Source organism: Aethalodelphis obliquidens, unplaced genomic scaffold (assembly GCF_003676395.1).
Source record: "Aethalodelphis obliquidens isolate GAN/ISIS:26980383/991018 unplaced genomic scaffold, ASM367639v1 scaffold2, whole genome shotgun sequence".
In the NCBI taxonomy this organism is placed as follows: domain Eukaryota; kingdom Metazoa; phylum Chordata; class Mammalia; order Artiodactyla; family Delphinidae; genus Aethalodelphis; species Aethalodelphis obliquidens.
This window is the reverse complement of record NW_020837946.1, coordinates 4,234,726-4,259,446: the sequence shown is the minus strand read 5'-3', so window position 1 is coordinate 4,259,446 and position 24,721 is coordinate 4,234,726. Positions and strand designations below refer to the sequence as shown.

General features: G+C 39.7%; 1 protein-coding gene across 1 annotated transcript in view; it reads right to left on the bottom strand.

The window, feature by feature from the left end:
• Positions 1–24,721, bottom strand: part of DRC11 (dynein regulatory complex subunit 11) — a 170,223-nt gene that overhangs the window by 51,250 nt on the left and 94,252 nt on the right. Inside the window, exons 12-13 of the mRNA XM_027117474.1 lie at positions 5,321–5,373; positions 1,814–1,896 (exon numbers count right to left, since the gene is read on the bottom strand). Coding sequence (XP_026973275.1) covers positions 1,814–1,896; positions 5,321–5,373 — 136 coding nt within the window. The remainder of the gene's footprint in view (positions 1–1,813; positions 1,897–5,320; positions 5,374–24,721) is intronic.

The window sequence follows — 24,721 nt, the reverse complement described above, 5'->3', positions numbered from 1 at the left end:
CTCTGCCATGCGCTAGGCACTGTACTAAAAACTAGGAATTCAGTGATAAGCAAAAAACACATGATATGAAGAAAGAAACCAGACAAGGAGAGAGAGAGCACTTAGAGATCCCAGTCGTAAGTAAAGAGGTAGGTTCTGCTAAAAGTGTTATTTTTTCATATGAACAGAATTAACAGAACATAATCAAGGCAATCCAGGAGAAAACCCTGCAGTACTTGAATAAGAAACACATAAAATAAATAGAAACCCAACAGACATTCCAGTACATATTCTGGTAAAATCTTACACCATTAGGAAATATGAAGGCTCCTCCAAGCCCCTGAGAAGGAAATGTGGCTTTATTTCAAAGGGATTAAAGTGATCAGTTTTTTGATCCATGGGAAATGTCAGTCTTTTTGCTCCTGCAGGCCAAAACTGGGGCAGTGTAAACGCTGGAATGAATAACTCGGAAATGGGTTGTAATACAATTTTAGAAAGAGAGAATCCATCTGTCTACTCTAATACCAAAACAATTTTAAAAGGAGGGTGGGAGGGAAATCTCTCCAGAAAAATGGTACCTGCTAGAAGAGGAGACAGAAATAGAATATTCCCACTTTACAACCACCATAGCAAACACTGATGCAGGCAGAAGTCATCACGGCGGATGCCTAAACCTTTAAGATGGCTGGGAACAGAATCTCCAGAGCCTCAAACTATCCCCCACAGATTATTCATTGATTACAAAGTGGAAAATGGAGCTTTACAATGGAGAAATCTGTGGAACAGCACCTTCACCAGTGATTAAACCCAACATCACCAGTGATGGGACAAAGCGTCATTTTTGTGCCCTCAATGTGAAAGACTGGGAATCAGGACACAATATTACCTGTAGTTTCCCTGTAAAAAATGTTTAACATGAATCGAGTTAGGAGGAAACCATCAAACCATCAAACCAATTCAGTTGAAGGAGAGTCTATAAAACAGCTGACTTTTTAAAATGTCAATGCTGTGAAGGACTGGAAAAACCTGTAAATTGGTGCTGATTAAAGGAATGAAAGGGACGACGGAGATCCGTCACATCCATGATCCCTGACTGCATTTGGGATTGAGAAAGACAAACATTTACAAAGGACATTATTTATTAGGACTATCGGGAAAACTGAGTATTAACTAGATATTACCTAGTGGTAACAGTACAACATTAATGTTACATTTTCTGAGTGTGATTATCTTTTCGTGGTTATGTAGGCGAAATGTCCTCAGTTGATTGTAGATGTGTGAAAGTGAAAATGATATCTGCATTAGGGTGGTAGGAGTATGACGAATTTTAAGCTTTAAATATGTTTTCAGATCCTCATGGTATTTTTTAAAAATTAAGAGAAAAACATTAGCTGAAGATGGTGAGAGCAAATGTCCCCTCTTTTTCCTCCCAGCTACTCCTGTGGTGGCCCCTAGATGGAATTCTGGAAGGAATTTCTCCTGTGAGGACTCTGTGTTGGAAGTACCAGGGGCTGCCCCCTAGGGCACTTGGATAAACAGAGAGCATGAACAATTCTTCATTTCCTCAATTCAGCTTAAGCCACAAAGAATGCCTCCAGGAACCTTGCTAGTAGCTTCTACCACATGAGGGGAGAGAGCTGGACCCATTAGATCCCAGCACAGCATGAACTCAAATCGATTCAATCCAACAAACATTTACTGCAAGCCACTAAGGTCCAGATTTTAGGTTGCACAAAAGCACAGATGAAACATACTTCCGGCTGTTGGGTCCTCAGAACCCAAGGGGTGACATGCATCTGTGACACATACATGCATTATTCCTTGTGTACTTTACCAATGTAATCAGAGAGGTTGACTTTCAGAGCCTGGATCAGTAAGCCTTCTTCCACTAGTTCCTTGTACAGAGATTCGATGGTCCTGGGGATAAAGCAGACCATGTATTCTGTGAGCAAACACATCAGATCAGCAGTACTGACGTTAATCATCACATACTCAAGAGAACTTCAACCAGATCTCATTCAAAGTACATTTGTATGTATGCAAATAAATTGATTTTTGAAGCGTTACTACAATTGGGGGATAAATTAGGCTTTTTAAAAACAATACTTGCACTCGTCCATGGGTTTACCTGATGTTTCCCATGAATAAGAATTATACCTTTGGGCATCTGAGACCAGCTATGACTCCTGCAGTCTCCCCTTTCATCAGCCTTCATGATGGCACAAATATGAATTAGAAATGACCCAATAACAGTAACCTAACGGGGCCATAATTATATATTCAGTTAGCGTCTGCACGCTGTAGAAAATCATCAATCCTTCGCGAAATTGACATTTCCTTTTAACTCCATAGCCTAATAGTTTAAAAGAAATATCTATAAAAAACAAAGGCTTATAATGGAAATCATTTTAATATGAAAGACAAAATATTATAATTTTTTAGGAGGACGTTATACTCTTCCATAGTGTTTACAGATGACAAAGCCTCTTCTCTAAGGCGGCCTCGGGTATGTAGCCAGCATGGTGGTAATTTATACTACTTGGGGAAAAAAAATGGAGATAGTCTCCCACTTAATGAATGAAACTCCCAATGAAATTAACTGGGGCTTGGCTTGCTGGAACAGATGCTCAAATACGGTGCAGCAGAGACCTTCGAGATGTTTTGTCTTTTCCCTTTTCATTTTTAGGGGCCTGATGCTTTGGTTCAACCCCAGTCTTTCTTTAGACTGAAGAATTGTAAATATAACTATTTTTAAAGTGTTCTTTGATTGTCCAATGATCCAAGTTAGTGTGATTAAAAGAGACTCAAGAACATCAGTGAGACTCAAGCCAAAAACCATCGGGATAGATGTTAATTCAGTGACTCCGGTCTTTGGTTGACTGAAATTTTATTCTATCAAATATATTTAAAATCGTGTGCCCTCAGCTGAGAATTAAGAACGTTTTAATTGTAATGGAATTTGGGATGACAGTATCTGACCTATACCAAGGCAGTATCGACGGCAGTGTTTTGACTTGAATATTGGTTTAACATAAACATATGCGTAAAATATTAACATAAAATTGAATAAGATTCTCTAAAATAATCCAAACCAAATATCTTAAGACTCCGGGAACAGAAATCTATATTTGGATCTTTCCAGTGAAATAAACTCTTGCGACAGAATAAAAAATTTCAACTCGAAAAGTACCTTATATGGCTACCTTATGTGGCGGAGCAAGTTTGAAAGCCCTAGGTCCCTTTTTGTCTGGGCAGCCAACCTACCAGCTTGGGGCTGCCTTGAGTGAACAGAAAAGCATCATGCCCGGGAATAGGCAGGGAGGAATCCCAAGTTGTAAACTAATAATAGATCATCCTAATCATTAACCAGGAAGTGGCTGAGAAGAGATGGTCCCTTTCTGAGCACGGCCACATACAGTGACCAGGAAGAGATGAGGGAACTAAGAGTGATAAATCTGTTTAAACTGAGTTTTCAGGAGGCCATTACAATACTCAACAATAACAATCCCTGTGAATGGCAGGGAGCATAAAATGCCCCTGGAATACCTTGACTGTCAGCACACTGTTGAGTAGTTTTGTGATGGGGGAAAAATAAATAAATAAAATAAAACCACCTTATAAACTATGATAAAAATACTGATTTAAGGTTTATACTAACTGGATGAGAGAAACATAAGTTGTCTTACAGTGTCTTGGCAGAGAACTAGCCCATTTACTGAATCCCACTTAATGAATAACATAGAGTCTTTAAAATTAAAATGAAAAGTCTTCCAGGAATAGGATGATCAGGTATTTCTGTACTTTGGGGTATAAAAGTGAATAAAATACTACTGGTCTTTCTTCATTTCACTAGAGAATTGCTGTAGCTCATTTATAATAGTTCAACTGTAAAGAAACCTATGCAAAGAACACATTCATTGGCTAACAGACACGGTCCATGAGCCACGTGTGTGCTCTGTGTTGTTAAAGCAGAATTGTATTCAGTTAAGCGACTCTCTAAGTGCAGAGAACGTGAATAGATAACTTTTACTTAGTGGTCAGCTCATCTTGGCAGATTTGGGTTTAGCTCTGGGTGGTCACTCAATAAGACACTTAGCAGGATCTTCTTCTCCTGAAAGACTGAGGTAAGGACAAAGGAGAAACGTGGCATGTGAAAGTCCCCGAAAGACAGCAGTGGCCCTGCGGGTAGGCAGGGGCTGGACCTTCCTCCAGGGAAGGGACTACAACATCCCCCCGAGGAGGCGTCAGTGTTGGCGCATCGGTAGATGGACTCCTTCCCAGGAACTGGGCGCCTGAGTCTCAGAATGCTGACCAGGCAGCGGTCAGCCAAAGCTCTTGAACTTGAACTTTTCCCTAAACAATGGAACGTCATGTGAGGAAGCCTGCAGCTCCTCCCTCTAGCGATATCCCGTGGGAGCCTTTTCTCCCCAGAGCCAAAGCCCACACCAAGGCTGGGTGTCTCTCCAGAGGCTGCCTGCCAGGGCCCTGGGCGTGTGCACCAGCTCTGGGGTGCTCCGGTCCCCACTTCTCCTGCGGATGGTTCCAAGCTGGCTTCCTCTGTCATGGGTCTTCTTTCAAGCAGAGTTTGGGACTGTTATCAGCGCACCAAAAGGGGAACAAGGGAACACCCCAAACAGGGAGCAACACCTGTGACCCATTAACAAACCCATGGGAAAAAAGGTCTATGTTCAAAGTGATTTCTGACATTCACTTCCTAGGGATTTTAATTAAATTCCTTGAAAATGTTTGAAAACCTAGGCCCTATTTATTTCCAATATTAAAGCACCGAAGGCCATTTCAGCTTAAAAATGAGCATTTATAATCGTTAATATCAAAGTTCAGCCGATGAGGCTTAAGGAAATGGAAGTATCCTTTCACAATGAGACAGATCCTCACCCTTTCCTCCAAGGAGCACTTACGAAGGGCCTCAGCGGGCGGGCCCAGGGGCGGGCATGTAATATGAACTGTCTCTGCCCTCAAGGGCTGCAGTCTCAGTGTTCCCTCAAAAGCTGTAGCAGGATGCTATCTTCTCAAAAAACTTTCTTGAGAACCCCATGAATTTTAAAATTTAAAAAAAGTCACACGGCCTTAGAAGCGATGGGGCCTGAGTCTGCCTCCCAGGCCCCGCCTCTCCACTGCGTCTCCCCAGTAAAGGATGCTGGCCTGCGTGCAGGACTGAAGAGAGGTCTCCGTGCTTTCCCCCACCATACTCTTCCAGAATGAAGGCGTGTGGTGTACAGAGCTGGGGGGGGGGGGGTTGCCTTTCCCAGACCAGGCCGAGGACTCAGGCCATGTCCTATGCTCTTTTCTGCGGTGCCCCCCACCCGTATGCACCCCTCACCTGTCAGCCGTTGGGTCTTTATCCTTCTTCCCCACTTTCCTTTTTTTGTCTTTCTGGAAGAAAATGGAAAAAAAAACCCATTTAGTAAAATCAAGCTTTGTGTATACAAGAAAAACGAGCTCTAGAAATTAGCTAAGGAAGCTGATTTTGGGGGGTGGCGTAGGGGAATGGGAGGTGGGAAGTCAATCGCGGTACGTGGAGCTCCAACACTTACTGCATGAACACAGGGACTGGCAGGTGAGGTGGCCACCCAGAAACATGCATGGACTGAGTCCCAACAGGCCCCGAGCATTCTGGTTCTTCTTCTGGGCCCTGGCACACTTGCTACAAAGGATGAGAGTGCCGAGTGCACAGGCTATCAAGCTGTGCTTTTCTTTGGTATCCGATCACCTCTCTGTTAGCATCAGGACCTGAACCTGGAGCCCAAAGACTGAGGCAACCATCCAACTTTGGTTCCCAAAGGGCTTTGCACTCAGATCCTTGTGCCGGCTGGAGGGCAGTGCTCAGAACGTGGTCCGTTAAAGCAGTGCTTATCGCTGCACTATTCTGCCTAAAATATCCACCAGTGGGCTTCCCTGGTGGTGCAGTGGTTGAGAGTCTGCCTGCTGATTCAGGGGACACGGGTTCGTGCCCCGGTCCGGGAAGATCCCACATGCCGTGGAGCAGCTGGGCCCATGAGCCGTGGCCGCTGAGCCTGCACGTCCGGAGCCTGTGCTCCGCAACGGGAGAGGCCACGACAGTGAGAGGCCCGCGTACCGCAAAAAACAAACAAATAAATAAATAAATAAAATATCCATCAGTACCTCCCCATTGCCCACAGGATAAAGTTAAAATTCTGCAGCCTGGCCCCTATCTTCCTTTGTTGTCTCTTCTTCTATCCCAGGCCTTCTCAGGTGACTCTTGCTCCCTATCATTTCATTCATGCTTTCATTTATTGTTTTTATTGCAGCACAATGTACATAAAGTATACCCACATCAGGTTGGTTAACATTTTACATTTAATTTTTACATATAATCATATAACTACCACCCAGCTGAAAATACAGAACATATTTTCACCATTCCTGAATTCTCTCTCACACTGCTTTCCTGGGTCTGTAGGTAACCACCACTCTGACTTCTCTGGGGATTCGCATTGCCTGTTCTTGAACATGGAATCTTACAATATAAACTCTTTTCTTTTAAAATTTAACATCTTTATTTGAATATAATTGTTTTACAGTGTTGTGTTAGTTTCTGCTGTATAACAAAGTGAATCAGCTATATGCATATGTATATCCCCATATCCCCTCCTTCTTGCATCTCCCTCCCACCCTCCTTATCCCACCCCTCTAGGTGGTTGCAAAGCACCGAGCTGATCTCCCTGTGCTATGCAGCTGCTTCCCACTAGCTATCTGTTTTACATTTGGTAGTGTATATATGTCCATGCCACTCTCTCACTTCGTCCCAGCTCACCCTTCCCGCTCCCCATGTCCTCAAGTCCATTCTCTGCATCTGTGTCTTTAGTCCTGTCCTGCCCCTAGGTTCATCAGAACCATTTTTTTTTTTTTTTAGATTCCATATATGTTAGCATACAGTATTTGTTTTTCTGACTTACTTCACTCTGTATGACAGACTCTAGGTCCATCCACCTCACTACAAATTACTCAATTTCATTTCTTTTTATGGCTGAGTAATATTCCATTGTATATATGTGCCACATCTTCTTTATCCATTCATCTGTCGATGGACACTTAGGTTGCTTCCATGTCCTGGCTATTGTAAACAGAGCTGCAATGAACATTGTGGTACATGACTCCTTTTGAATTATGGTTTTCTCAAGGTATATGCCCAGTAGCAGGATTGGTGGGTCATATGGTAGTTCTATTTTTAGTTTTTTTTTTCCACTTATTTTTAGTTTTTTAAGGAACCTCCATACTGTTCTCCATAGTGGCTGCATCAATTTACATTCCCACCAACAGTGCAAGAGGGTTCCCTTTTCTCCACACCCTCTCCAGCATTTATTGTTTGTAGACTTTTTGATGATGGCCATTCTGACCAGTGTGAGGTGCTACCTCATTGTACTTTTGATTTACATTTCTCTAATGATTAGTGATGTTGAGCATCCTTTCACGTGTTTGTTGGCAATCTGTACATCTTCTTTGGAGAAATGTCTCTTTAGGTCTTCTGCCCATTTTTGGATTGGGTTGTTTGTTTTTTTGATATTGAGCTGCATGAGCTGCTTGTATATTTTGGAGATTAATCCATTGTTAGTTGATTCATAGGTCCCATTTGTTTATTTTTGTTTTTATTTCCATTTCTCTAGGAGGTGGGTCAAAAAGGATCTTGCTGTGATTTATGTCATAGAGTGTTCTATGTTTTCCTCTAAGAGTTTTATAGTGTCTGGCCTTACATTTAGGTCTTTAATCTATTTTGAGTTTATTTTTGTGTATGGTGTTAGGAAGTGTTCTAATTTCATTCTTTTACGTGTAACTGTCCAGTTTTCCCAGCACCACTTATTATTATTTTTTAACATCTTTATTGGAGTATAACTGCTTTTCAATGGTGTGTTAGTTTCTGCTTTATAACAAAGTGTATCATCTATACGTATACATATATCACTATATATCTTCCCTCTTGTGTCTCCCTCCCTCCCACCTCCCTATCCCACCCCTCTAGGTGGTCACAAAGCAACATCCAGCACCAGTTATTGAAGAGGCTGTGTTTTCTCCATTGTAAACTCTTGCCTCCATTATCGAATATTAGGTGACCATATGTGTGTGGGTTTATCTCTGGGCTTTCTATCCTGTTCCATTGATCTATATTTCTGTTTTTGTGCCAGTACCATACTGTCTTGATTACTGTAGCTTTGTAGTATAGTCTGAAGTCAGGGAGCCTGATTCTTTCGTTTTTCTTTCTCAAGATGGCTTTGGCTATTCGGGGTCTTTTGTGTCTCTCTACAAATTGTGAAATTTTTGGTTCATACCAATGGAAAAATGCCACTGGTATTTTGATAGGGATTGCATTGAATCTGTAGATTGCTTTGGGTAGTACAGTCATTTTCACAATGTTGATTCTTCCAATCCAAGAATATGGTATATCTCTCCATCTGTTTGTATCAACTTTAAGTTTTTTCATCAGTGTCTTATAGTTTTCTGCATACAGGTCTTTTGTCTCCTTAGGTAGGTTTATTCCTGTGTATTTTATTCTTTATCTTGCAGTGGTAAATGGGAGTGTTTCCTTAATTTCTCTTTCAGATTTTTCATCATTAGTGTATAGGAATGCAAGAGATTTCTGTGCATTAATTTTGTATCCTGCTACTCTACCAAATTTACTGAATAGATCTAGTAGTTTTCTGGTAGCATCTTTAGAATTCTCTATGTAGAGTATCATGTCATCTGCAAACAGTGACAGTTTTACTTCTTTTCCAACTTGGATTCCTTTTATTTCTTTTTCTTCTCTGATTGCCATGGCTAGGACTTCCAAAACTATTTTTAATAACAGTGGTGAGAGTGGGCAACCATGTCTTGTTCTTGATCTCAGAGGAAATGGTTTCAGTTTTTCACCACTGAGAATGACGTTGGCTGTGGGTTTGTCATATATGGACTTTATTATGTTGAGGTAGGGTCCCTCTATGCCTACTTTCTGGAGAGTTTTTATTATAAATGGGTGTTGAATTTTGTCAAAAGCTTTTTGTGCATCTATTGAGATGATCATATGGTTTTTATCCTTCAATTTGTTAATATGGTGTATCACATTGATTGATTTGACTGTATTGAAATATCCTTGCATTTCTGGGATAAACCCCACTGGATCACGGTGTATGATCCTTTTAATGTGTTGTTGGATTCTGTTTGTTAATATCCTGTTGAGGATTTTTGCATCTATGTTTTTGCATCAGACATATTGGCCTGTAGTTTTCTTTCTTTGTGACATCTTTGCCTGGTTTTGGTATCAGGGTGATGGTGGCCTCGTAGAATGATTTTGGAAGTGTTCCTCCCTCTGCTATATTTTGGAAGAGTTTGAGAAGGATAGGTGTTAGCTCTTCTCTAAATGTTGGGTAGAATTTGCCTGTGAATCCATCTGGTCCTGGACTTTTGTTTGTTGGAAGATTTTTAATCACAGTTTCAATTTCAGTGCTTGTGATTGGTCTGTTTATATTTTCTATTTCTTCCTGGTTCAGTCTCAGAAGTTGTGTTTTTCTAAGAATTTGTCCATTTCTTCCACGGTGTCCATTTTATTGGCATATAGTTGCTTGTAATAATCTCTCATGATCCTTTGTATCTCTGAAGTGTCAGTTGTTACTTCTCCTTTTTCATTTCTAATTCTATTGATTTGAGTCTTCTCCTTTTTTTCTTGATGAGTCTGGCTAAAGTTTTATCAATTTTGTTTATCTTCTCAAAGAACCAGCTTTTGGTTTTATTGATCTTTGCTATTATTTCCTTCATTTCTTTTTCATTTATTTCTGACCTGATCTTTATGAATTCTTTCCTTCTGCCCACTTGGGGTTTTTTTTAGTTCTTCTTTCTCTAATTGCTTTAGGTATAGGGTTAGGTTGTTTATTTGAGATGTTTCTTGTTTCTTCAGGTAGGATGGTATTGCTATAAGCTTCCCTCTTAGAACTGCTTTTGCTGCATCCCATAGGTTTTGGATTGTAGTGTTTTCATTGTCATTTGTTTCTAGGTAATTTTTGATTTCCTCTTTGATTTCTTCAGTGATCTCTTGGTTATTAAGCAGTGTATTGTTTAGCCTCCACGTGTTTGTATTTTTTACAGTTTTTTTCCTGTAATTAATATCTAGTTTCATAGAGTTGTGATTGGAAAAGATACTTGATACCCTTTCAATTTTCTTAAATTTACCAAGGCTTCATTTGTGATCCAAGCTATGGTCTGTCCTGGAGAATGTTCTGTGAGCATTTGAGAAGAAAGTGTATCCTGTTGTTTTTGGATGGAATGTCCTATAAATATCAATTAAGTCCTTCTTGTTTAATGTGTCATTTAAAGCTTGTGTTTCCTCATTTATTTTCATTTTGGGTTATCTGTACATTGGTGAAAGTGGGGTGTTAAAGTCCCCTACTATTATTGTGTTACTGTCAATATCCCCTTTTATGGCTGTTAGCATTTGCCTTATGTATTGAGGTGGTCCTATGTTGGATGCATAAGTACTTACAATTGTTATATCTTCTTCTTGGATTGATCCCTTGATCATCATGTAGTGTCCTTCTTTGTCTCTTATAATAGTCTTTATTTTAAAGTCTATTTTGTCTGATGTGAGAATTGCTACGCCAGCTTTCTTTTGATTTCCATTTGCATGGAATATCTTTTTCCATCCCCTCACTTTCAATCTGTATGTGTCCCTAGGTCTGAAGTGGGTCTCTTGTAGACAGCATATGTACAGGTCTTGTTTTTGTATCCATTCAGCCAGTCATGTCTGTTGGTTGGAGCCTTTAATCCATTTACATTTAAGGTAATTATCAATAGGTATGTTCCTATTACCATTTTCTTAATTGTTTTGAGTTTGTTATTGTAGGTCTTTCCCTTCTCTTGTGTTTCCTACCTAGAGAAGTTCCTTTAGCATTTGTTGTAGACCTGGTTTGGTGGTGCTGAATTCTCTTAACTTTTGCTTTTCTGTAAAGCTTTTAATTTCTCCATCAAATCTGAATGAGATCCTTGCTGGGTAGAGTAATCTTGGTTGAAGGTTTTTCCCTTTCATCACTTTAAATATGTCCTGCCAGTCCCTTCTGGCTTGCAGTTTCTGCTGAAAGATCAGCTGTTAACCTTATGAGGATTCCCTTATATATTATTTGTTGCTTTTCCCTTGCCTCTTTTAATATTTTTTCTTTGTATTTAATTTTTGATAGTTTGATTAATATGTGTCCCCACATGTTTCTCTTTGGGTTTATCCTGTATGGTACTCTCTGTGCTTCCTGGACTTGACTATTTCTTTTCCCAGGTTAGGGAAGTTTTTGACTATTGTCTCTTCAAATATTTTCTCAGACCCTTTCTTTTTCTCTTCTTCTTCTGGGACCCCTATATTTCGAATGTTGGTGCATTTAATGTTGTCCCAGAGGTCTCTGTGAGTGTCCTCAATTCTTTTCATTCTTTTTTCTTTATTCTGCACCCTGGCAGTTATTTCCACCATTTTGTCTTCCAGCTCACTTATCCATTCTTCTTCCTCAGTTATTCTGTTATTGATTCCTTCTAGAGTATTTTTTTTTTTAAACAGAGAAGAGGAGTATTTATTTATTTATTTTGGGCTGTGTTGGGTCTTCGTTTCTGTGCAAGGGCTTTCTGTAGTTGTGGCAACCGGGGGCCACTCTTCATCGTGGTGCACGGGCCTCTCACTATTGCGGCCTCTCTTGTTGCGGAGCACAGGCTCCAGACGCGCGGGCTCAGTAGTTGTGGCTCACAGGCCTAGTTGCTCCGCGGCATGTGGGATCCTCCCAGACCAGGGCTCAAACCCGTGTCCCCTGCATTAGCAGGCAGATTCTCAACCACTGTGCCACCAGGGGAGCCCCTAGAGTATTTTTAATTTCAGTAATTATATTGTTCATCACTGTTTGTTTTCTCTTTAGTTCTTCTAGATCGTTGTTGCATGTTTCTTGTATTTTCTCAATTCTGTTTCCGATATTTTGGATCATCTTTACTATCATTACTCTGAATTCTTTTTCAGGCAGGTTGCCTATTTCGTCTTCATTTATTTCATCTTGTAGGTTTTTACCTTGCTCCTTAGTCTGTAACATATTTTTTTTTTTTGATGGGTGGGGCTGCATTCCTGTCTTACTGGTTGTTTGGCCTGAGATGTCCATTTCTGGCGTTAGCAGGCAGTTGGATAGAGCTGGGTCTTGGTGCTGAGATGAGGACCTCCGGGAGGGCTCACTGTGATTGATATTCCCTGGGGTCTGAAGTTATCTTTTAATCCAGCTATTTGGACTTGGAGCTCCCATCACAGGAGCTCGAGCCCGACCTTGAGCCCGCAAACTTTGTGGCATGGTTAAAAAAAAAAAAAAAGGAAGGAAGAAAGAAAAGAAAAAAAGGAGCAGTACAATATCAAAGAATAGAAAACAAAATGAAATTAGAAAGATAAAAAATGTATTAGGAAAAATAAAACTACAGTTGAAACAACTGCAACAAGATAAAATAAAACCACAACAGAAAAAAGGAAAAAAAAAAAAAAGGGTGGGTGGGAAACAAGTCAAAAGCAGAGAACAATAACAAAGTATAAAGAATGAAACAAAATTAGAAAAATAAAAGATTTGTTAGAAAAATAAAAACATAAAAGAATCAACAACAAAGAATCAACAAGGTTAAACAGAACTCCAATCAAAAAGAGGAAAAAAACAACCTCCCGTCCCCTTAGGTGTCCGTGGTCCCCCACCAGTGCCTGGTAGGTGCCCTAGCTGTGAGGAGATGTGAATTCCGTGTCCTCCTAGTCCACCATCTTGACTCCGCACCCCATAAACTCTTTTAGGTCTGGCTTCCTCCAATCAGTATTACAATTCCAAGATTCACATATGTGGTTGCACGTAGCTATACTTCATGTTTTTCAGTATTTTAAAATTTAAATTTCTTATTTTGAGATAATGGTGGACTCACATTCAGCTGTAAGAATTGCTATGGAGAGATGTAACCTTTAGCGGGTTTCTCCTAAGGGTAACATCTGGCAGAACTTTCTCACAAGGTCACAACCATGATCTTGACTTGATACTGATACAGTTGAGATCCAGGACGTTTCAATCACCCCAAGGGTCCTTCCAGTTGCTCTTTCAGAGTAACCCTTGCTTCCCTCCCACAGCCAATCCAGCTTTATTAGAAACCTCTAATCTGTTCTGTTTCTACAGTTTTGTCCTTTCAGGAATGTTCTATCAGCAGAATCATAGAGTATGTTACTTTCTTGCTTTTTATTCATCATAATTCTCAAGAAATTTGTCCAGGTCACTGTATGCATGAATAGTTTTTTTTTTTTTTTATTGCTGTTTCTAGTTTTGGGCTATCATGAGTTGATTAAGGTGCAACAAATGTCTGTGTTTGTGTGTGTGTGTGTGTGTGTGTGTGTGTGTAAGTTTTCATTTCTCTGGGATAAATGCTCATGAATGCAATTGCTGGGTTCTATGGTAGTTGTATGTTTTTTTTTAAGAAATGCCAAATTTTGTGCAGAGTGGTCATACCATTTTACACTCCTACCAATCATGTAAAAGTGATCTAGTTTGTCCCCCGTTATCTTAGGCAATTGGTGTTGCCATTGTTTTTATTTTAGCCATCCTCATAGGTATGAAGTGATTTCTCTGTGGTTTTAATTTGCATTTCTCTAATGGCTAACAATGCTGGACACCTTTTCTGTGCTCTTTTTCCCTCTGTACATCCACTTGGGTGAAATGTCTCCATGTCTCTTGTCCATTTTATAATCGGATTGTTTTGTTTTCTAACTGTTGAGTTTTGAGAGTTCCTTGTATGTTCTACATACTAGCTCGTCGTCAGATATGTGCTTTACAAATGTTTTGTCCCAGTCTGTAGCTTGTCTTTTCACCCACTTAACAGGGTCTTTCTCTGAGCAAACAGTTTTAATTCTGATGAAGTTCAAATATTCCTCTAATGGATTTGCGCTTGCAGTGTTAATTTTAAGAACTCTTTGCTAGCCTTACCTCCCAAAGATTTTCTCCTATATTTTTTTTCTAAAACTTACAGCTTTACATTTTACATCTAAGTCCATGATCTGTTTCGAGTTATTTTTTGTACAATATGTGAGACTTAGCTCAAGGTTCATTTATTATTATTATTTTTTTTGGTCTGTAGATATCCAGTTGCTCCAGCACCATTTATTGAAAAGGTTATCCTTCCTCCCTTGAACGGCATTTGCATCTTTGTCAAAAATCAGTCAGGCCTATTTGTGTGAGCCTATGTCTCAGTTGTCTGTTTTGTTTCATTGATCTACAGTTTAACCCTCTACCAATAGCAAACAGTCTTGATTACTGTAGCTGTATAATAAACCTTGAAATTAGGTAGATGGATTCTTTTTACTTTATTCCTCTTTTAAAAAATCGTTTTAGCAATTTTAGATTCATTGTCTTTCCATATAAATTTTAGGATAATCTTGTCTATGTTTATAAACTATCTTTCTGGGATTTTTTTTTTTTTTTTTGCGGTACGCGGGCCTCTCGCTGTTGTGGCCTCTCCCGTTGCGGAGCACAGGCTCTGGACGCGCAGGCTCAGCGGCCATGGCTCACGGGCCCAGCTGCTCCGCGGCATGTGGGATCTTCCCAGACTGAGGCATGAACCCGTGTCCCCTGCATCGGCAGGCAGACTCTCAACCACTGCGGCACCAGGGAAGCCCTCTTTCTGGGATTTTGATAAGAACTGGATTAATCTTGTATATTGATGTGGAGAGAATTGACATCTTTACATTTTGTTTTCCAATCCATGTGCATAGTATGTTGATCTATTTAGATCTTCTTTGATTTCTTTCATCAGCATGGTGTAGTTTTAGCATACAAGTCCTACACACGTTTTGTTAGCTTTACACCTAAGTATTTAATTTTTGAGTGATTTTAAGAGATATTATATTTTTAATCTTGGGTCCATCTGTTCATTGCTAGTAAACAGAAATAGGATTGATTTTTATATGTTCCCCTTGTACCCTACAATCTTGCTGAACGCACTTTTTTATTTCTAGGAGTTTCTTTGTAGATTTCTTGAGATTTTCTAAATAGACAATCATGTCATCTGCAAATAGGGACTGTTTATTTTTTTTATATATATATATTTTTATAAACTTATTTATTTATTTTGGCTGCGTTGGGTCTTCGTTGCTGCGCACGGGCTTCCTCTAGTTGTGGTGAGCGGGGTCTACTCTTGGTTGTGGTGCGCAGGCTCCTCACTGCAGTGGCTTCTCTTGTTGCGGAGCACGGGCTCTAGAGTGCAGGCTCAGTAGTCGTGGCGCACAGGCTTAGTTGCTCCGCGGCATGTGGGATCTTCCCGGCCCAGGGCTCGAACCCGTGTCCCCTGCACTGGCAGGCGGATTCTTAACCACTGCGCCACCAGGGAAGCCTGGGACTGTTTATTTTTTAAATTTCCTTTGCTTGTCCTACCGCACTGGCTAAAACGTCTAGCACTATGTTCAATAAAAGTGCAGTGAGTGGACACACTCGCCTTATTCCCAGTCTTAGGAGAAAAGCATTTAGTCTTTCACTGTTAAGGAGAAGGTTAGCTGTAGGTGTTTTTGTAGATTCTTTTTATCAAGTCATGGAAGTTCTCTAATTTTTCTGAGAGATTTATCATGGGTGAGCGTTAAATACTTTTTCTGCATCAATTGATATGATCATGTGATTTTTTTCTCCTTTAGTCTGTTAACATAGTTGATTCCATTGTTGATTTTCAAATATTGAACTAGGCTTGCATTCCTGGAATAAATCCCACTTGGTCAGGGTTTATAATTCTCTGTATTTTTGCATTCTATTTGAAAATATTTTAAGAATTTTTGTATCTATATTCATGAGGGATATTGGCTTATATTTTTCCTTTTTTTTTTTGTACTGCTTTTGTCTGGTTTTCACTTAAGGGTAACACTAGCTTGTTGTAAAATGGGTTGGGAAGTGTTTCTTCTATTCTGGAAATGACTGTGTAGAATTGGTATTAATTTACCTGTGAATATTTGGTAGAATTCTCCAGTGAAACCATCTGGTCCTGGAGATTCTACCTGGGGAATTGTTTTAATTACAATTTAACTTCCTTAATAGATGCAGGGCTAGTCAATTTATCTATTTCATATTAAATGAGTTGTAGTAGTTTGTATTTTTAGGAATAGTGTGTTCATTTTGTGTAAGTTGTCAAATTTTGTGTGTAGTTGTTTGTAGTATCCCTTTATTATTCTTTTGATATTTGCAGTCAGTAGTGATACCTCTTGTTTCATTCCTAATGTTGGTAATATGTGACTTCTTTTTTCCTTTGTCAGTCTTACTAGAAGTTTGTCAATTTTGTTGATAATTTTCAAAGAGGCAGCTCTGTTTCATTGACTTCCCTATTGTTTTTCTGTTTTCAATTTCACTGATTTCTGCTCTTATCTTTTTCTTCTTTCTTCTCACTTTGTGGGCTTTTTTTTTTTGCTCTTCTTTTTCTACGTTCTGAAGTTCTGAAGGTGGGAGCTTAGATGATGGATTTGAACTTTTTCCTCTTTTTCTAGTGTATGTGTTTAGTGCTATAAATTTCCCTCTCAGGACTACTTTATTTGTGTCCCAGATTTTTTTTTTTTTTTTTTTTTTGTGGTACGTGGGCCTCTCACTGCTGTGGCCTCTCCCGGAGGTGCAGGCTCAGCGGCCATGGTTCACAGGCCCAGCCACTCCGCGGCATGTGGGATCTTCCCGGACCGGGGCACAAACCCGTGTCCCCTGCATCGGCAGGCGGACTCTCAACCACTGTGCCACTAGGGAAGCCCTGTCCCAGATATTTTTGATATCTTGTATTTTCATTATATGTTTTGAGTTCTCTTGTTTCTTGTTTGTCCTATGAATTAGAAGTGTGCTGTTTAGTTTCTGTGTGTTTGGAGATTTTCTTATTATTTTTCTGTTATTGATTTCTAGTCTGATTCCATTGTGGTAGGGGAATGCACTCTCTATGATTTCATTTCTTTTCAATATGTCGAGATTTGTTTAACGGCACGAGGTAAGGTCCGTCTTGGAATGCATTCTGTGGGCACTTGCAAAGAATATGTATTCTGTTTGTTGGGTGGAGTGTTCTATAAATTTCAAATAGACTCTGTTTGTAGATGGTGTTGAGTTCTTCAGTATCCTTGCTGATGATTTTCTGCCTAGTGTTCTATCAGTTCTTGAGAATGAATGTGGATTTGTCTGTTTTTCCTTTCAGTTCTATTGGTTTTTGCTTCCTATATTTTATAGTTCTGTTGTTTGGTGTATGCACATTTAGGATTAATATGTCTTCGATGGACTGGCTCTTTTATCATATGTAAGTTCTTCCCTGACTTTGATAATTTTCTTGGCTCTGAAATCTACTTTATGTGATACTAGAATAGCCATTCCTGCTTTCTTTTGATTGTTTGCATGATATATTCTTTCCATCCTTTTACTTACGACCTGCTTATATCATTATATATCAAATGAGGTTCCTGCAGACAGCATATAGTTGGGTCATGTTTTTAAATCTACTTTGGTATTCTCTGTCTTTTAATTGATGTGTTTAGACTGTTTACATTTAATGTAATTATTGATATATTAAGACTTGTCTACCATTTTATTTATTTTTTGTTATATTTTTTATTTCTTTTTCCTGACAGGGAAAACTGTCATCCTGTAGATGACTTGACCATTTTTAGAATTTCATTTGATAGTGTTCTTTGAGTATATTTCTTTGTATACTTTTCTAGTGGTTGCTCTGGGTGTTACATTATATATGCATAGTGAATCAGAGTCTACTCATGTCACATTTTGAGTGAAGTAGAAAAATCTTATTTCCCTTTACATGCCTTTACCCATCCCCTGTCATTTGTAATATTGTCTTAAATATTTCCTCTGCATCACTGAGAACCAAGTCAAACAATGTCATAATTTTTGCTTCAATCAAATAACATAATTTAGAAAGGGAAGAAAAGCCTATTCTATATATATATATATATATATATATATATAAATTTTTATTGGAGTACAGTTGACTTACAATGTTGCGTTAGGATTTCTGGCTTTTCTTGAAAAGTCAGAAGATCTGGCAGGACAGGGTATGCCTTCCCGCCTGGCAATCACTGGCCAGAGCTGAGTCATGTGTGCTGTTTAGTTCATCACAGTTCTATGCCTGCTTCTCTCATTTATGGAACTTGACTGACACTGAAGGCATTTGAGTTTGAGACTCCCGAGGTAGACAATCCTTGGTTATATCACTGAGCACCTGCCACCTCTAGTATTTCTGAAGTACCCAGGAGGTCCATGACATGGAGTTTTGTGATTTCACTGATACCCAGATTACCTATATTTTTGGTTACCAAGTTATTTCTTCCTTTCTGATGCTCCAGGTTTTTTTTTTTGAACCATTTTTTTTTCATTTAAAGAAGTTCCTTTAGAAATTCTCTCAGGGTGAATCTGCTGGTGAAAAATTATCTTAGTTCTCCTTCATCTGAAAATATCTTGATTTCCTTTTCACAGCTGAAGAATATTTTTGCTGGGTATAGATTCTGGTTGGCAGTTATTTTATTTCAGCACTTGAAAAAGTATTGTGCCCTTTCTTTCCATCTCAGTTTCTGGTGTGCAACCCACAGTCATTTAAGGTATTTTTCTCCTATAGGTAAAGGGTCATTTTTTTCTCTGGCTGCTTTCCAGATTTTTTTTTTGTCTTCTGTAGTTAGAAGCTTAGTTATGATGTGTCTCAGATTATATGTCTTTGGATTTATCCTGTTGGGTATTCATTTAGCTTCTTGAATCTGCATGTTTATATCTCCTGTCAAATTTGGGAAGATTTCAACCATTCTTTCTTGAAGTGCTTTTTCAGCCTCATATTCTTTCTCTTCTCCTTCTGAGATTCTGATGGCATGAATATAAGATTTTTTTTAATAGTCCCATAGTTCCTAATTCCTGTTTAGCTTTTTTTTTTTTTTCCCAGTTGATTTTCTCTGTTGTTCAGATTGGGTAATTTCTATTGTTCTATCTTCCAATTCACTGATTCTTTCCTCTGTCTCCTCTATTCTGCTGCTGAGCTCATCTAGCATTTTGCATACTGTAGTTTTAAGTTCTACAATTTCCATTTGGTTCTCCTTTATATCTTCTACTTTTTTGCTAAGGCTTTCTGTTTTTTTTTTTTTTCATTTGTATCTAGCAGCTTTATAATTACTCATTGAAGCATTTTAATCATGGCTGCCTTAACATGTTTGCCAGGTAATTCTAACATTGCTGACACTTCAGACTTGGCATCTGTTGTCTGTTTTCCTTCAGTCTGAGATCTTCCAGGTTCTTCTATGATGACTGACTTTCAATAAAACCTAAACATTTTTGTATTATGTTATGAGACTCTGAACTTAATTTAAATCTCTTGTTTTAACTCTGACACTGCTCTGGCAGGGGAATTGTGTGTGTGTGTGTGTGTGTGTGTGTGTGTGTGTGTTGTGCTGTTACTGCCAGGAAGGTAGAAGTCTAGGTTACCCAATCCATTGTGGGAGGGGCTCCTTATATTTCTGGGTGGGGGTGGGAGTTCTGGCTCTCCATGTGGTCTCCACTCACACTGAGGTGAAGGTGTCCTTGTTACCACTGGGAACTGGTGAAGTTTTGACTCTGCACTAGGTCTCCTCTGATTCATCCCAGCAGGGAGGGAGGGGTGCCTTGTTATCACTGGTTGGGGGTGGAGTCCAGATAGATTCCCCATGTAGTCTCCACTGACATAGTGGATGGGAAGGCTTCACAACCAATGGGCAGGAATGAAAGTCTTTGTTCCTTATTTGATCTTCTCTGACACCACTCCAGTGAGGGTGTTGGGTTGTCTCCTATGTCTTCATGAGGGAAGAAGTCTAGGCTCCCCATGGAGCCTTTGCTGGTGTGCACTGGAGTGGGGCCACATTTTTTCTGTGGTGTTTGGATGGTGCAGGGTGGTTATTAACTAAAACCTGTTTTGTCTGATACTGAGTTACACTAGCTATCTTTTGGCTAGTACTTTGATGGTTTATAGATTACCATCTATAGTTCATAGTTTATTTTTAACATATCTATTTGTTATGTTTAAAGTGTGTTTCTTATAAATAGCATATAGTTGAGTTTTGTTTTTTTTCCAGTCTGACAATCATTGTCTTTTAAAATAGAACATTTAGTCCACTTACATTTTAGGTAATTATGGATTAAATTAATTGGATTTAATTCTATCAAATTCATATTTGCTTTCTTTTTATTATTTCTTTTCTTTTCTTTTTATTCCTATTTTTCCTTTCCTGTATTCTTTTTGATTAATTATTTAAAAATTTTCTGCTTATCTTCACTATTACTTTTTTGCTATACATTTTAGTATGATTTAAAAAATTATAAAATGCATCATTAATTTATTACAATTTACCTTAAATTAGCTCTTTTTGGCTCCCTGAACAATGCAGCAATCTCACAAGTCCGTTTATTCCTACCCAACTTTTCTGTTGCTGCTGTTATATATTTTCTTTGTATGTATGGTACAGACCCTTATCCTTGCTTTAAAAACCAGAATATTTTAAGAATAGTTAGCTTTTTATACTTGCCCAAATTTTACGTTTTGAAGAAATGATTATTCCTTCTTACACTTTTGTTCTCTTATCTGGGATTCTTTTCCTTCAGCCTGAAGAATATCCTTTTAGTATTTTCATATTATGGGTCTGCTGCTGCCAAGTCAAATCAGATTTTGTTTGTCTCTATTTTATTTTCATTTTTGAAGGATATTTTCACTGGGTATAGAATTCTAGGTTGGCAGTTATTTCTTTCCAGTCTCTAAAGATGCTATTCACACTTCCTTCTGGCTTCCACGGTTTCTGTTGAGAGATTTAGTAGTCTTTCTTATTTTTTGTTATCCTGAAGGAAATGTGCCTTTAAAAAAAAATCTAGTAAGAGTTTGCCTTTTATCTTTGACTTTCAGTATTTTGACTGTGATGTGTCTAGATGTGGTTTTCTTTGTAATCATCCTTCTTGGACCTCAGTAAGGTTCTTGGATGTGTGGGTGTGTGTATTTCATCTGATTTGGAAAATTCACAAACATTACTTTTTCATGTATTGCTTCTGTTCCATTCTCCTCTTTGGGGGAAAATTCTAATTACACATATGTTACAACTTTTGACCATGTCTCAAATCTCTCTTCTTCTCTGTTCTGTTTTTTATAGTATTTGTTTTTTCTGTACTTCAGTTTGGATTTCCTATTGACTTGTTTTTGAGGTCAACCTGCCTTTTGCGATGTCTATGCTGTTGTTAAACCAATTAGAAGACTTCTTATTTTTGGATACCATATTTTTCAACTGCAGAATGTTTATTTGTTTCTTTTAAATGTAGATTCTAAATTTCTATTTAAATATGGCATTTTTTCCCATTATATATGCTAGCACTCAGGAATGCAAAATATAGAGCCAGTCAAGAATCTTATCCTCAAGGAGCTTCATGGCCACTTCAGGAACTCCTATGTCCTTAAAGTTTTTGTGATTAGAACAAGAGAGGAGCTCGAGAGAGAGAGATGGCCTCTGAGAGTCAGGACCTCACTCAGTGATGTCATAATGGGGGTGACAGCAAATCCAGGGTTGATTCACAGTCCTGCATATCTGCAAACTTGTTTTTGAAAGTACAGACTCTTTGTCTGTCTTGTTATCTTCTGTACCTCAAATGCCTTGAACTCTACCTGGCATACAGTGCCCAATAAATAATATTAAATGAAACAATCAGTAAAGATGATATGTCCCCCAAGATCTGATTTTGGATCTCTAAATCACAAGAGAAGGTGGAGTAGACTGCAATGTAAGTAGATTAAATTATAATGTGAAATATAATTGCCAAGGGAAACAGACTCTGTAACCTTCCTTCTTGTAAGAAAATGAACATGAAACTACAATAACTCATCAGAAGGTTGCTTGTTGAGTATGGAATAAGCAAAGGAGGTGGCTGGATGCTCCGAATTGCTACCTATGCCATACTGTGACATCTTGAGGCACTTATTTAGCCTATGGGGTCAATCTGCATAGGATCTAGATTTGATTAATTAATTCATTCAATATTATGTGCTGAGGACTTGCTATGTGCCAGAAAAGGTTACAAAGGTGAGCAGAAAAGACAGTCACATAGTCGCTGGACTCATGGCCCTTCAGTAGTAGATTTGGGAAGGCAGAAACAAACAAAGTGATCTCACCAGTAAATATAACATTAAAACTGTGATATAAAGCACCAGGAAGACACGGTACTCAGCGTCAAGTGTATGTGTAGCAACCAGACTTACTTTGGAGGTCCCAAAAGGCTTTCCTGAGGAAGAAGGGCTTGGACTGAGACCCCAAGGATGAGTAGGGGTTAACTACACTCAGGACTGAGGGTGTGGGGGTAAAGACAGTTCTTGAGAGGGAACAGCATGTGCAAAGGCCCTGTGGTGGGAGGGAGCACAGAGTGTTTGAGGCATAAAGAGGAAGATCAGGGTGCTGGAGTGCAGCCAGGGAGGAGAGGTGGGTGATGAGCCTGAAGAAGAGGACACTGGCAAGGTTGGTCATGGCCTTGTAAGCCTGTCATCTTTATCCTTGGGGGAACCGGGGTGTCATTGAAGGGTTTCAGCATGAGTGCTAAGGTCATATTTATATTTCAAAAGGAGCACTCAGGCTGCTGTATAATCTCTGATCAAGTCACTGTTTCTGGATAATGCTGAAATAATACTGTCAAATTCTATCCCTCTGAGTCCTCTTTCTCCTTTTCTATGTTCAAGGTTGCCCATTCCCCTTCTGCTAATGGTCTTCTTAAGGAGGGGATTTAGTATAGCTAATTAAGTTTCAGCTTACGAAATTAAATCATAATTATGTCTCCCAAGGTCATTTGGATTGGAATTTTGAGAACTGAAAACTCTACAGTTACACAATTACCATCAATCTATTGGGGTACCCTGAGTGCATCTATTGTGTGTTCAACCAGTTTAATTCCAAGAGAGAAATTCATAGCAATTTCTCACCCTGTGACATGTCATGAGTTAGGACATGGTGAGGGCAGACACCAGGCTGCGAGGAGTGAGAGGGTGCCCTTGGGCCAGACTGATGATCAGATGCTGGGTAAGAGGAGGAAGCCTGTTCTCAGCTGGAGGGGTACAGTCACCTCCTGGCTTCATTTTCCGTTTTGTTTGGCTTGATTTCCATGTTCAGTCATGAAAGTATCACTTTCTGAAGATGTGAAATTCATTAATAGGGTCAATGGGTGGCATATTTATTTCCTATTGATGAGGGAATAGCCTATAGAGAGCCCTCAGTGGGCTACAGAGATGGAGCCTCAGTAGAGGCCCATGAAGGACATTCAGAGTCAGAGTTAAACTGTAAACTGTAGAGTCAACACAAAAAGCATTAGGATAGAGCCACTGTAAAGACACCATACAGCCCCTGGGCTGGCGAAGCTAGTCACTAATGTAGCTGGGAGTGTGGTAAACTCTGAGGGAGTGTGCGAGTCCCAGGAAGAGGTGATGGACCATGGAAACCTGAGAAAGCCTTCAAAGGGCAAAGGCTGCCCACAGTCCTGCCAGCTCCTCTGCCTGGAGTATCCTTGCCCCAGAGGCAGGGCTGGCTCTGAATCAAAGTGGACCATGTTCACAACACTTCTGATGCCAGATGTGCGGGGTTCTCCCCCGCCAAGCAGTTTTCTGCAACACCAGCTGGGGGGTCCTGCAATCTAACTCAATTCTGACACTGTCTACCTGGAGATAGAGTCGGATCCCACAGGTTAAGGGTGATGTCCCACCAAACTGCTCCCCACCCCAATTCAGATGCCAATTGCCAAGTCCAGGTTGTCACCTATGTTTCTGACCAACCGGCTATAAACCCCTCCTCAGGTATGATTAATTTGTGAGAGTGGCTCACAGAACTCAGGGAAACACTTACTTCCATCCACCAGTTCATTAAAGGATATGATACAGGATACAGAAGGACAGCCAGATGAAGAGGTATGTTGGGCAAGGTCTGGGAGGGTCCTGAGTGCAGGAGCTCCTGCCCCTGTGACACCGGGGTGTGTTACCCTCCCAGGATGTGGAAGTGTTAACCCACCTGGAAACTCTCCAAATCCCATCATTATTGGGGTTTCACGGAAGCTTCCTCATGTGGGCTTGATCAATTATTAACTCCATTTCCATCTCCTGTCCCCTCTCTAGAGAATGGGGGTGGGTGGAGCTGAGAATTCCAGGCTTCTAATCATGGCTTGGTCTTCCCTGTAACCAGCCCCCACCTGGGAGCCACCTAGGAACCCACCCAGCATTGCCTCATTGTAACAAAAGATGCTTCCAGTGTGCTTATCACTTAGGAATTTTTTTTTTTTTGAGTATAATTGCTTTACAATGGTGTGTTAGTTTCTGCTTTATAAGAAAGTGAATCAGTTATACATATACATATGTTTCCATATCTCTTCTCTCTGTGTCTCCCTCCCTCCCACCCTCTCTATCCCACCCCTCTAGGTGGTCACAAACCACCGAGCTGATCTCCCTGTGCTATGCGGCTGCTTCCCACTAGCTATCTACCTTACGTTTGGTAGTGTATATATGTCCATGCTGCTCTCTCGCTTTGTCACAGCTTACCTTTCCCCCTCCACATATCCTCAAGTCCATTCTCTAGAAGGTGTGTGTCTTTATTCCTGTCTTACCCCTAGGTTCTTCATGACATTTTTTCCCCCTTAAATTCCATATATATATGTGTTAGCATACAATATTTGTCTTTCTCTTTCTGACTTACTTCACTGTATGACAGACTCTAGGTCTATCCACCTCATTGCAAATA